At 43.0% G+C, this 13,889-nt stretch overlaps 1 protein-coding gene across 3 annotated transcripts in view; it reads left to right on the top strand.

Annotated features, from left to right (window-relative positions):
- Nucleotides 1-730: 730 nt before the first annotated feature.
- Nucleotides 731-13,889, top strand: part of dnah9 (dynein, axonemal, heavy chain 9) — a 156,519-nt gene continuing 143,360 nt past the window's right edge. For 2 of the 3 annotated variants that reach the window (XM_076033699.1, XM_076033698.1), the window contains exons 1-11: nucleotides 736-1,205; nucleotides 3,914-4,110; nucleotides 4,205-4,360; nucleotides 5,650-5,780; nucleotides 5,860-6,071; nucleotides 7,439-7,672; nucleotides 7,815-7,982; nucleotides 8,484-8,600; nucleotides 8,692-8,842; nucleotides 11,351-11,465; nucleotides 11,676-11,744. In XM_076033699.1, coding sequence (XP_075889814.1) covers nucleotides 852-1,205; nucleotides 3,914-4,110; nucleotides 4,205-4,360; nucleotides 5,650-5,780; nucleotides 5,860-6,071; nucleotides 7,439-7,672; nucleotides 7,815-7,982; nucleotides 8,484-8,600; nucleotides 8,692-8,842; nucleotides 11,351-11,465; nucleotides 11,676-11,744 — 1,904 coding nt within the window. In that variant the 5' untranslated portion in view covers nucleotides 736-851. Of the gene's footprint in view, nucleotides 1,206-3,913; nucleotides 4,111-4,204; nucleotides 4,361-5,649; nucleotides 5,781-5,859; nucleotides 6,072-7,438; nucleotides 7,673-7,814; nucleotides 7,983-8,483; nucleotides 8,601-8,691; nucleotides 8,843-11,350; nucleotides 11,466-11,675; nucleotides 11,745-13,889 lie in introns of all 3 variants that reach the window. The other variant, XM_076033700.1, reaches the window with a different exon arrangement.

Raw genomic sequence — 13,889 nt, 5'->3', positions numbered from 1 at the left:
TCTTCTTTTTTCTTTTTTTACTTATTTTGCTGGCTTTAAAAACATATTAAAACACAGTTATGGAAATCAGCACTTTATAGTGTCACAAAGGGCACTATTAACTTTATTTTATTAAATTAGTGACAGCATGCCCAGCCAGGTGTTTGTTCGGCTGTCTTAGCACACTTGCAGTAACTTTCCCCCCCTTCCAAACTTGTCAAAGCCACAACAAAACGTTTGAGGAGAGAGCCAAAATTCAGCATTTTTGAAGTAGCAAGGATTTTTTTTTTCAACGGGTAAATGCTCTATTTATTTATTTATTTGGGGTGGATTTGTTATTCATGTTTGATGAAAATGAAGATTTCTTTTTTTTTCTTTTTTTTTTTAAAAGGCTATATTACCTTGGGCTCCAGCAGACCCACTCAACCCTGATTTCAGGAACAAGCGGGGTATTGAAAATAGATGGATGGACGGTACCTTTGATTTGAAAGGATTCACACCGCCTGTGCATGACTTATTCCGGTTTAACCCACAACCAAAACCTTTTGATAGAACCCAAATCAGTGATAGTAATAATCATAATAAGATCAAAACTTTTCTTTTCTTTCTTTTTTTTTTTTTGGCGGGTGGGGGTAGTGGTCTGAAACTTTCCCCCTCAAGCCAAACACACGAAGAGAATAAAATAACAATGGCTGTCAGTCAGCAGGTGCGACCACAGAGGGACGAGCCGGTTCTGGGTCAGCTCCAGGTCGCGCAAGTCCCCTAAGCAACCGCCTGATTAATGCAAACACGGCGTTACTATAGAGGCCGACACACACAAATCACTTCACGCACTCAGCTCACGGGCCTGACCCGGTGAGCACTCTGCGGACATGGAGGAGCCTCCCGCCCAAGACGAGAGACTGGACTTCATAGCGGACTACGTGCTCCGGACTCTGAAAGTGAAGCGCGACAAATGGCAGAAGTTAGTGTCCGGCGAGGACGACCTGCGGCTGCTGCTGGACTTCCTGGACGGGGCCGAGCCGCGGAGCCTGCTGGTGTCGCTGACCGCCGCCGGGCTGCTGCAACCCGCCGCCGGCTTCGCGGCCGCAGACTTCCGGAACAGGGCGGTGTACTTTGTGAAGAGGAGGACGGCGGCGCTCAGCCTGCTGTCCATGAGGGGGAACCTGGTGTGCGGGGAGTTGTCCTGCGAGCCGCTGGAGCAGTTTTCTGCTCTGGTAGAGGAGGTGAGCACAGGGGAGAGGAGCAGCCTGTTAATTATTGGTAGATGCCGGGGGCTGGCTGGCTGGCTAGCTCGGTGTCTCACTTCTTCCTCTTGCCTCAGACAAGTCTAGTCTGATCTCGAGGTGTGCGACGCTGCATGTTTTGGTATTGATCCCATACCAAGTAAACACAGGGACAATAATGCCGATGGCGATACTTTCTAATTCTAACTTTTAAAAACGATTTAAAGTAAACTATTAATTTTATACTACTACAGTAGTAAACTATTAAATCGTGTTATCATATTAATAAGATAAAGAGAAACGATAGAAAAAAAAAACAATTTGGGTGCAATATTTCCTTAATTAAACCAAAGCCAAAAATATAATTTGAGAACAAATTAAAACACAAATTGAGGTACAGAGTTCACAAACTACAATATTAAAAAAAAAAAAAGAGAGAGAAAAATAATCTGCTTTTCCCCGTTATGGGTGAATCTGCACTGAGACAGAAGCTCGTGTCCAGCGACCTGCTATTGCTATGGAAGCATATTATTGCCTCTTGGACAAAACTGCAATGCATACAAGGGCAAAACTGAAACTAAAGTAACGATCTCAACACACTAGTATTGAACTGATACAGATACAAACTTGGGATCGATACTATTAATATCGTGTATCCATACACCCACCTCTAGTTGTGAGTTCAGCCAATGATAAGGTCACTGACACCCACCCAAACCTCACCCTGGAGTTTTTCACCTTGCTCATTGTTTGCAAGGCTTTCTAGTTTGCTAACAAGTGGGCCTGTTTGTTCACATAGTAGAGTTTTTACATAAACGTGTGAGTTTGTTTTTGTTTTGTTTTTGATGTTCACCAAGCTCACTGGGTGCAAGCATTTCAAATTTGCAAACAGTAGAGCTTATTTGTGTGTGTGTGTGTGTGTGTGTGTGTGTGTGTGTGTGTGTGTGTGTGTGTGTGTGTGTGTGTGTTTGCACTCACTACTTTTAATTTTTCCGAGTGATCTTTTGATGCGATTAGATAACTTTTTCAGTTAGTGCCAGTTTACCTTCTATTAAGCATCACAATGAAGCCAAACTGGTTTAGGACATATTCCCACTTGCGGGATAAAGTAAAATATAAAATAATGATGAGCAAACATTATAGCAAAGTTTATTTTGATGAAAAATATGCTGTCAATTATCACTGTGACTTTGGTAAAATGAAAATTGGCCAGAGTAACATCTTTTAGTTTTTGTGGAAATTGTTCCAAAACATTTGTTCAAATGTGTGTTTGCGTGCGTGCGTGCGTGTGTGTGTGTGTGTGTGTGTGTGTGTGTGTGTGTGTGTGTGTGTGTGTGTGTGTGTGTGTTTTTATAAACTACAATTGGCATACAAATACACACAGCATAAATAACCTTTTCTCAAATGGCCAATGAGGGAATTTCGCAAATTTCTTTGTCACACCGGCAATTTATCCAACTCAAACAATAGAGACAGACACAACAGGAAAATGAAATCAGGGTTCAATTAGTCAGTCACTTTAATGAAACAAAACATGCTTTATAAACCCATTCTACCATTCATCATACAATCGAGAAATGTTTTAAAACTGCACTTAAACTGCACTAAATACCCCACTAATGAGATTCATGAGAGCAATGAAATGTAAAGTAAACCAACTGGATATATTGGGTACAGTCACTATGCTGGAGGCTTTACATCTAGATGTTAAATAACAACCCCTGTGTGTGATTGATGGCTAGCCTTAAGGTTCTCATCATTTCGGCCCTATTTAGCAAGATTATGAATAATTATCACAACCTAATTATGACACAGTGCCCCGGCGTCTTTGGTCCCGAAGGGTTTGTGGCCAAACTGTAATCCAGGCCTGACACATTACGGCAACTGGCCAACATAATGTTTTTACGAGGAAGTTGATGAGTTTATGAGTTGTAAATCTGTCATAGAAAGTCAGCCAAGCCAGATGAACAGTAGTCCCTCCTCCTCGATCAGTGTCAGTATGAATTCATGAAGGAATGATTCAATGAAATAAATACTGATCCGAGGAGACTTTGAATAAAGCATCTACATTATACTGGCACCAGAGCACCAGAATAAACCTAAAGTTATCCTGTATGTACAAGACTAAATGTTTTTTGTTTTTTTAACCCACTGTATGCCCAGTGTGAATTATTCAGCAGCGTCCAATGAAGTGAAAGTATTTTACAGGCAAATAAAGACAAATATATTTACATTGTGTGGGTTGATGGCATTGGCCATGCACTCATGTTAGTTACTGCTATCCAAATAGACTTTCAGCAAGGTAGGAAGCCAGAAGGAAGCAGGCTATTTCCATGTCCAGGTGCATGTATATCACAAAGGAAAAGGCCACTTTGATTGGCACCAGTTGATCTCAGTGTTATGTCTCATATGCTGTATTCTTTTATACCGGCTGTGAAGTCAAAGTAAAATCATGAAACAGTAGATCCATCTGCTGGCCTTCACAGATGATTGCTTCTCAATACAACCGCCTCCTTGCAAGTGCAACTGTTTCTTCATTTAGTCATTAATACTTATAATAGGGAAATGTAAACCTTAACTTAAACTTCAATTTAACTGAAAGTTCATACTAGAAGACACCTTTGACATATTACCATTGGGCCTTCAAAGCCTGCAGCGGTCGTTTCGTGAGAAGCCATCGTTTTATCCTCTTCCACCTACCCCTCCAGGTTGTGGCACCTCTTCTGTGCAACAGCCAGAACCAAAGCGAATGGCCACAGGTCGTGTCTCAGGATATCAGACGCCACGTTCATGCCCTCAAGACCAGCGTATTCGTGATGTCGGGCCAAGTCCAAGGCAAGACTCTGCTGCCTCTCCCTGCGGGCTCAGAGAGAGCAGAGCAAGCTTCCCTGGAGGCAGACAAAAGGTAAACGAAACACACGGGACGGAAAGTAGCAGCTCAGTGCATTGTCCGAAGCAGGTCTCCGTTTTATAAACGACTGCATGTGAAAACTCCACAGTGGGGAGGTGGACGAGGGTGTCATCCACTCCCTGGAGTCGGCCGTGATTGAGTGGAGCCATCAGATCGGAGACGTCCTGAAGAAAGACTCGTCCGAGGCGCTGCTGGCGGGCAAAAAGCCCACGCCGCACGCAGAGCTGCTCTTCTGGAAGAACAGGTGGGCACCTCACACACCGCACGTCCATGGGCAATTTGTTCAGAGTTGAATTCTTCTCAAAGTTTTTTTTTTTTTGTGCGCGCGCGGTTGCTAATTATTCTAGAATCAGAACACCTGTGCTCTCAAGTGAAAAATGGATTTTGGAGCGTCGTTTCATTTCTCTGTTGTGCTTCAGCAGCAAAATTAAGTTCTGATGGGGCCAATACGGGCAAGTTTTATCATTTGTTTTTCCCTCAGCGCAATGGTGACAAAAAACGTATTTAGTCTCCATCTGCCTTTTTTAATTTTCTACGTGGGCAAGCGAAGTGCACCCGGTTGTACAAGCTGCGGAGAGCCACGTCGAAAAACATGACTGTACACGGAGAGAAGTTGGCCTTATTTTAAATTTAATCACTTATTTAAAACTTTGCCCTCCTCACTGCCTGCGATGCGTTAAGGCGGAACACATTTTTGACCTTCTTTGTCTCAAATGGCTCCTACATGTCATCGAGAGTTTTCACACAGACCTACGTGAAGGATCAGCACAACTTTTAAAGGTCCAGTGTGTAAAATTTAGTCTGATTTATGATTTTTATATTGATAAAAGCTTAATGAATTGCCCATAAACACATTAATGAAAGTGTATACTCACAGCACAATGAAAGTCATTTGTGTTTTTCCCACCCATAGAACGGCTCTTATTTACATATCAGAATATACATAGAGCAAGGGCCTTGCTCCTAGTTAGCTGCCATGGTAAATGGACTGCACTTATGTAGTGTTTTCCAGCACAATACCCCAAAACGCTTTACAATGGCCTTTCATTCACTCATTCACCCATACACTATTGGGTGTCCGCTGCCATGCAAGGTGCTGCCAGCCCATTGGGAGCAATATGGGGTTCAGTGTCTTGCCCAAGGGCACTTCAAAGATGTGGACGGTTGGAGCCAGGATTTGAACCGCCAACCCTTCGATCATCAATTCGGAGCTTGCTCTACCTACTGAGCCACAGCTGCCATCTTGCACTGCCGTATTTCTAAGGAAGCCTGGTGTGGACACTCCAGCCTGCCTGACAGTGTGTTTCGTATTTACCGTGAATGCTTGCATCCTCCAATAAACCAACAATGAAGACGGTGGACGAGGTATCAAGGTTTGGGTGAGCAGGCCACTGTAGCTCACTGGCAAGCTCAGGAGAGGGAGGGTGAGAGGGTCAGGGCTGCAATCTAATACGTAACCACTTGATGTCGCTGTTTCTTCTCAAAATCTCCAAATATTACACACTTCATTTTTAACTTCACTTCTCCTTGCAGATGTGCAGATTTGGAGTGCATCCACGCACAGCTGCAGTCCTCTAAGGTGGACAGGATGGTGGCGCTGTTGGAAGCTGTGGAGAGCAGCTACTCCCCCGCTATGAGCAGCATGCAGCAGGATGTCCGTGCAGGTAGCGGCGCCCAAAGCGTCTCTTTCGTTGTCTCGTACCTTGTTGTGGAATCCTGCACTAACCCATCCTCACTTGCCAGCGCTGGAAGAGGCGAGGGACATCTGCATCTACCTGAAGCCGCTGCAGCATCTGTTCGAGGACATGGAGAACGTAGAGTTTCCCGAGGTCAGAGGTCAGATCGGCCCCTTGATGCACACCGTGTGCCTGGTGTGGGCCAACTGCAGATACTACTGCACGCCGCCACGCCTCATTGTTCTGCTGCAGGAGACCTGCAACCTCCTCGTGCAACAGGTCAGCCGCCCAGCCGTCATTGTGTATTGCGGCAACCTGATCTCAGGGCTGTGCGACTTCCTGAGCGTTCCTGTTGCCAAGTAGTCCTACCTGGTTTCAACACAATGACCTGTTGATTCATAGAATGTCGGGAGGGAAGATGCAAAGTTAGTTGGTGTGAGAAAACAGTTTGAAGAGATGAAAGCAGATGACTCACTGTGGGGACTCATTAGGGGAACATCTGAAAGGAAAAGGAGAAGTTCACCATGTGTTTGTATGACGACACTGTATGCATTGGTGTGTTTCAAAAGTTTCATTCCTTTTTTCTTTTTTCTTTTTGTGGAGACACAAATCTCTAAGTGGCACCGAGCTTCCTTACTGTGCATAGTACAGTTAAGCAAGTGAACAGCAGATAACCTACATTTTTCAATTAACCTTGAATTTAAACTCCTCAGCCTCTTGCAAACAGCACTTTCAATTCAAATTGTCATAAAAATTTTTTATATTGAGTAACCAGTAAGCTTGCTCTACATAAAGTATAAAGTTTTATGGGAGCAGCTGCTTTGAAAAACCACAGAAGAAGACTTGGAAGAAGTTACGACATCGTTCTAAAGGAAGGCTGCTCCCAAAGAGATTAGAGTGGATGCCTCAATCGGCAGTTTTATCAGAACTGGAGGCGTTTTGGCAATAAAAGAACAACATTAAACTGCAGTGACGGCTTGGTGGGCAGCATTGTACCTCTAACTATCTTTAGCAAGGCTTTCTTTAAATACTAACCAATAATAGCCATGAGGAGGCTAACTACAATTCACTGTTAATGTTAAGCTAGAGCTGGATAAGCTTACAGTGCAAATCTGATTTGTGTCTGAGGATTCGATAAAGTTTGCTCCCAATTCTTGCCCTCGCTTGAGCGCTGTACTATCCCGATCATGTGTGAGACACATCTTTAAATATAGTCTTGTGTGCCATCAACATTTGAATCACTGACAAGCAGACTTCCACTTCCATTTTCTGAGTATTTATTTTTTTCAAATTAAAATAGACCAAAAAAACTCTAAAAGCGACGCCAGAACTTTTTAATTTTACCTGGTGGCTGACCTCAGAGATCAGCAAGTTCCCCTTAAACATTTCAGATATGACTGCTACAAGAAAACGCTTGTAGATAGATAGATAGATAGATAGATAGATAGATAGATAGATAGTTGGTTTTGGTAGATTTCCCAATTGGGAAACTACACACAACTACACACAAATGTTGCTTGCGATATACATACTAGCTGATTATCTTTTGTATTGTAGATCACAACTAGATATTTGTCACAAGGGCATCTGCTGTGTTTCAAAAACAAAACTCCTCAACTGTCGGCATTATTTTTTTTTAACACTAGGCCCGGGACTATCTAGTTGCAGAGGAGATTCTCAGGGGAGAGGTTGTAGAGAGTCTCTCGAAGGTGCAGACGACTGTGGACATCCTGCAGCTCTTCAGGAACACCTATGAAGACCGCCGGGCCAATCTGAGCCAGTACCGGCAGAACGGGAGGTCGGTGAAGCCTTGGGACTTCCCGTCACTGTTGATCTTCTCTGGACTCGACCAGTTCCTCAGCAGTGTCAATACTATTAAGGTGAGCCAGCTATTTGTGGATGAATTTATCTCAAGATGTAGAGATACCTGCTGTTCTTAAGACTCTAAGGTTCTTCGGGTGTTTTGGGGCTTACAGCCTTGATGTCTGTTCTTTCTCTCCCTTCTTTTTTTAATCCCAACAGGAAATCTTGCTGACAGCTGTGGACCTGCAGAAGCTTGAGAAACTGGAAATTGGTGGGGTCAGAGGTCGAGTCCTCAGCCATCAGGTCCAGTCGCTCCACCACGAGTTTGTGGACACATACAAACTCTTCACGGAGAAGCCCCACGACTGCTTGGAGCTCAACAACAAGGTACGCGCTCTCAGTATCACATGGCACACGGAGGTTTGTTCACATCCCTCCTGGGGAAAATGGGCATTATTTTTGTAGCACAATGTAAAAGGTCAGTTCATTTTCACGGTCCTTTCATAAGATTCACAACATGCTCAAGGCTCGTAGTAATCTTTTACCCCTGAATACTTTAAAGTGCATGACCTTTATCCAAGCCGCCTAACATCACCAAAGCTGGTCACTGCAGCTTTTGTGCAGCAAATTATTTTTTCCTTCCCAAACAGACATTTCCCCTCCAACCCCCCCGCGCCACCATTCGGTCGTTTAACCAAGATGTTCCCAAGTTATAGCAAGAAAAGCAATTTACTCTGCTTGTAAAAGCCGTTCCCTTTCTACACGCTCAATGGCTGTGAGTCAGCACAATGAGAAGGAATATGTCGCAATGGCCACAGGCTAGCATGCCCAGGTCCTTGATGTTTTTCCAGTTATCTCACTCAGCTTTTTTTTTTTTTTGCCCCACAGGAGTATGAAGAGGACGTGAAGAAGCTCAGACTGAAGGTGGACGACACGGAGAGACGACTAGGTGCCATCTTCTGCCAGGCGTTCGACGACGCCCCCGGCCTGGAACACATTTTCAAGGTCCAATACACAGTCGTCTCTGCCTGCCTTTCTCCTGCATACAAAGATGTTCACACCTGGAAATGTCGATGGGCTTATCTGATGTTTGCAGCTCCTGGATATGTTTGGTAGCTTGCTGGAACGCCCCCTGTTGGCCAGAGATGTCCGAGAGAGATACCCTAGACTCGTCTCCATGTTTGACAAAGAGCTGGACTGTTGCAAATTTCTGTACGACCAGCACATCAAAGCAGCAGAGGAGCTGGGTGAGACTCTTAAATGTAATCGTGACGCACTAGTATCACAAAGTCACAGACGCTAGAGGGTCTGATTGCTGCTATTGTGAGTGGATCAGGAAGAGGTATGACTGAGAGGTCCTTCAAGCTAAAAACCTTTATGCAAATTCCACTTTTCTGACAATAGATGTTAATTTTTTTGTGCAAAAAAAACATCTACATCAAAGTGAGTACCTCCTCAAGCTACTTTTATTTCACAAATTTCCACTTGAAATACTGAATTGAACTGACCTTGGCATTGACAGTGGCATTATTAGTGCAGATAAAGCAATTCTGAATGCATCAAATGCAATTATTAAACAAAAGATGCTTCAAGTGTTTACTGTGGATGTTAAGATTCATTTAGTATCTCATCCACATTTATTTTATCGCACGCGTGGAAACATGTGGAAACCCTTGTTTGCTGCTACTCACCATCTCATTACCATCTTCTTGTTTAACTTAGCGTCTACATTTGTTCATCTTGATTTCATTAATGCGTGGTTAAAACCTCAAGAGCCGTGTGATAGAAGAAAATAGCAGAAGTGGTCCTCTGTGCTTTCCACCCAGTCACGTTGCATCGCAGCGCTTTGGATATAAAATACTATCAAGTGCACATTGTGTAAGTCAGGTGAATTCAGGAGAGCACTCGCTTCTGTCCTGCTACCAGTGATGCCAGACAGATTTACAGAAGGAGCGGAGATGTTTTCTACAGACAGACGTACAGTTTGAGCCCTTCAGCCAAAAGGCCTGAAGATGAGCAGCTACAGTCTCGGCACATTATTCAAAACGATTGACTTTAAGAGTATGAGTTGGAATTAAAATTGCACCATACTATGAGTAGCCTAAGGCATTAAGTCCTCGAGCGTTATTAGTGATATTTATATCCCCTCGTTGACAGCCGCCTCTATAACTGGAAGCCGCACTAAACGGCCTACTTACCGACGACTGCCGTCTGCTCAAGGAAACTCAACGACACTTTGGGAGGAAACAAACTTCCCACTGAACTTTTCAATTAAAACGGAAAGAGAGGCAATACAAGTGTTTTCTTTTTTTTTCTTCTTTTTTTTTGAAGTTTAACAAACATTGTAAACCATTAAGACCTTTTAAGCCTCAGGACACCCACAGTCCGCCCTCACAGTGATGCAGCCTGATTTGACAGATCCATTGCCGTCCTTTGAGTTTTGTTGTGTCCATTAGGAAGGGCATCGGCTTGTTATTGCTCCTATGGCTTCAATGACATGATGGCACATTCACACGGCCCTCAGGTGGTCCCATTACATGCCACAGGGAATCTCTCCTATTTTGGATGTTTTCCATTAGAAAAGGCAAAAACATTAAGAATGTTTATTTTTTATTTTTACAAGGTAACACAAAATATTGTGGTCAGAATAAGATAAATGCCACATAAGTCTCCAACAAGATATAATGATGCACACAAATGCTATTTCATGTAATCATGGATCATTAAATTCAGGCCCTATTCAGTACTGCAATATATTGCATTGCCATCTTGACTTAACCTAATTTCATGTCTTTTTCAGCTACACATAAATGCTAAAATGACCAAATTCTTAAAAAACAAAAACAAAAAAAACAAAACATAAATTTGTTTACAGGACTGCAAAAAATAGACTCAACTTTGAGTTTCTGCTTTTGTTTCCCTAATATGATATGTTTTACCTATCTACCATATAGGACCATACACAGAAATACACAAAGGATTTGACTTATGGTCATGTTGAGGATCTTACAAAAACGAAATCCCGCACACGTGGCCAACTTGCAAACTTTCTATTGCGACGTTTCGTTCATAGACCTTTCTCAAGTAAAATGGTTGAGGATCTCAAAATTGTCTCTAAGGAAATTGACAGAAATTGCTTCCAATTTTAGCATTTTAGCTCATTTTCACATCTATTTAAAATGACATCAATTAGAACCGTCAAAAATGTCAAAGACGTGCACGACTACATTTTATTCCAGCCCTCCAGTCATCTAATGACGTGCTTTAGGTCTTGTCATAATGATATAGTGGCTATAGCAACGCTGACTTTAACTCCACCCATTGCTTAATGGTTTTATATTGAGACTCGACCAAAGCACAAATTTCCAGATTTTTTTCACACAATGAATTATCCACAGAATTTCTCGGTGACCTGCAAGGTCAGTTTATCTGTCTAACAATGATATGTGTTTCGGACACATGTCATTGATATGTCTAACAATATGTGTCTGAATTCAGTGTACTACAGGTCCTTTAACAAACTGATGTTTAAAGTCATAAAAAAAAAAAAGTTTGACTGTATACGTTCTGTATAACATTCTTATTTCCATATATTACTGGCACCAAGAAAAAAAAAATGTGGAGATTAATGCAATGATTAAAATGCCATAATGAATACGAGGCATCCTCGCTCCGTGAGCAGCGATATGCTTGACCTGTGGTAGGAAACAAGTGAATGTGAAGCGTGTGTGAGTAATGACTGCCGACTCTTGCAGGCTGGACTGCAGTGAGTAAGAACATGCCAGAGGTTGCAGGAGGCCTCAGATGGGCCCAAGAACTGCAGCAGCGGATCCAGACTCCCTTCTCCAAATTCACGCACCTCCCCCACCCGTGAGTCACCCCCAACACGGCGCATGAAGGAAAAAAAAAAAAAAAAAGCAAAGAAAATAATTTTGCTCTAGTCATGCATCTCGAGCGATTATCGCTGCGATGGCACTTTCAAATGCGGCGTAACAAAACAATGTTTTGGAGTATTGGCCACTTGGAAGATATTGGAAATAACCTCCCGCTCGCCTCGTGAAATCTCATCTTCTCTGCAAGGTGCCTGGAATCTCCGGAGGGTGCCAGGGTCATCCAGAAATATGAGGAGATGATGCAACTGCTGGACAGGTGCGTGACGATGCTATCTCGGCGTATTGCACCGCGTGTCGTCATGCTCGGACGTATGTGTTGCTGCACAAAGGAGCACGAAGGCAGGAGAAGCGGAGAGGCTATAGGAAGCTAGAGAGGCATTCATCGGATATTAGCCTCCTCATTTGTCCAGGTCAGGGGTTGAGGGAAGCTTTTTGTCATCTGAATGATTTATTAAAAAAACAAAACAAACAAACAAAAAGAAAAACACACCCTAATTTCATCCCGTCGTTTTCTTTGAAACACAACATTTGTGTAGTGTTAGTCAACCCTGCCGCCGCCGCCGCCGCCGCACAGCGGCTCCCACCGGTGGTGAGGCCACGTAGACCCGCAGCGTTGGAGAGCAGCGTGATTTATGTTCTCATTACCGTGCCGCTGCTCCGCAAATTATTTTGCGGGTCGCCCATAATCCCGCGTGCGATGCTTTGCGCTCGCTGTTGCCGCGTGAGGAATGAACTTTTAGACCACATCCAGCATCAAAACCGGCAAGACACAGCAGCCCGCAGTGGCAGGGAACGGGAGGTCTTTACACAAGGGAGGGAACCGGGGCTGCGGGAGACGCCTTGCAAAAAACAAAGCCATACATTTTGCTATCGTGTTTTTTTTTTGTTGTTTTTTTTCTTTTTAAATACTACTAAAAAAAAAAGGAGGAGCAAATAAATTGCACAGGGAGTATTTTCCGCCTCTCCTCACTAAAGGCCACTTAAGGGTGGATTACAAGTTAGCGAAAGAATTAAGACCCACTATACGGTTGCCAGATGCAGGGCAGCTGGAATTTCTCAGCTTTCTGTTATAAAATCTCAATCATCCATTTTAAGAAAAAAAAAAAAAAATCCAATCCAATCAGTTTTACCCCGGGAGTTCCACTGCACGTAGAACAATAGGCTGTCAGTGGTTTCAGTATGTTTATTCATCCACAGGTTTTGTACCTCAGGTTTGAGAAACTGTGTGTTTTGTCAAGTGTGAGTGTATTTATTTATTGTTTAATCTTGTGTTTGCCTAAATAGCAAAATAGGTGGCTTAAAATGCTTAAAGGTGTTAGATAATCGATAAATGTGTCCATTGAAAGCTTGCGAATACTTTTGATTCAAAGCGCAATTTGACACTCCCTGGATGCTGCGTGTGTTTGATTCCCTATTTAAAGTGATGTTATCCATGCAGTCGGGACGTTGCACAAGTTGTCAGTTTTATCAAGGCTGCATTTCCATGACTGTACCCCTTCTCAATGGAAACCACGTGTTTAGCTTTATTTGCCAGTAGAGGAAGTCGAAAGCAGTGGGTTCTATTTAGGGATGAGGACAGAGAGGCCAGTGGATTATAATCTGAGGGTATAAATCTGTGTGGTAAACACAGAACAGTTTCAGTCTATTATAATTACTCTTCTTTGCTTTAGTTCGTTATAATGTATTCCTCTCCTGGTTCTAATCATTATTAATATTATTGATTTTGTTTTCATTAAGTGTACTGACCTTCCTGGCACCATGAGCCTGCCGTCAGTAAATACCAAGCGGATGTGCTAAAATCAATCAAGTCAATTGAGCCCACGCCTTACGTGTTTAAACATGTACACATGCGGATCAGCCCCAACATTAAGCCCACCAGCCTCCTATAGAGCGGTTCCCATCCGTGCCATTAAAACTGCTCCTTGGATGCTGAGCCTTTTTACCGTTGGTGCTTGTCAGCAGTATTTTTACTGTTGTGTGAGCTGCCTTTTAAGAGCTGGGTGGATTTAGTTCTGCAATTGGAGTCAAGTACAAAATTAGATACATTTAAATTAAAATAAATAAATAAAAATATAAATTACTGTAGCCAATTGGAATATCTGGGCCGTGATCACACAAGACTTCTCTCTTCACAGTCAAGTATAGAAGAGAAGCCTGACCACAATTGAGTTTTGCACAGCCATGGATGTAAAGTTCCAGTACGACCGTTTTATGAGCTTTAGCCCAGTGAAGCAGCCGCACACGGTGAACTGCTAAAAAACCTTAGAGATGTAAAATGTATAATAAAGTAAAACCTGTGTAGATCACAAAACTGAATCTCTCCCAGATTACAGAGAGGTATCAGTACCCACTGTGACCTCACAATGAGCCAAATCACAGGACTGCATCCTGTCACACTCTT

This window comes from Nelusetta ayraudi, unplaced genomic scaffold, assembly GCF_046127955.1.
Source record: "Nelusetta ayraudi isolate G7.1 ecotype Tasmania unplaced genomic scaffold, CSIRO-AGI_Nayr_v1 ptg000042l, whole genome shotgun sequence".
Lineage (NCBI taxonomy): Eukaryota > Metazoa > Chordata > Actinopteri > Tetraodontiformes > Monacanthidae > Nelusetta > Nelusetta ayraudi.
The sequence above is the reverse complement of the archived record's forward strand: the minus strand, read 5'-3'. Positions and strand labels throughout refer to the sequence as shown.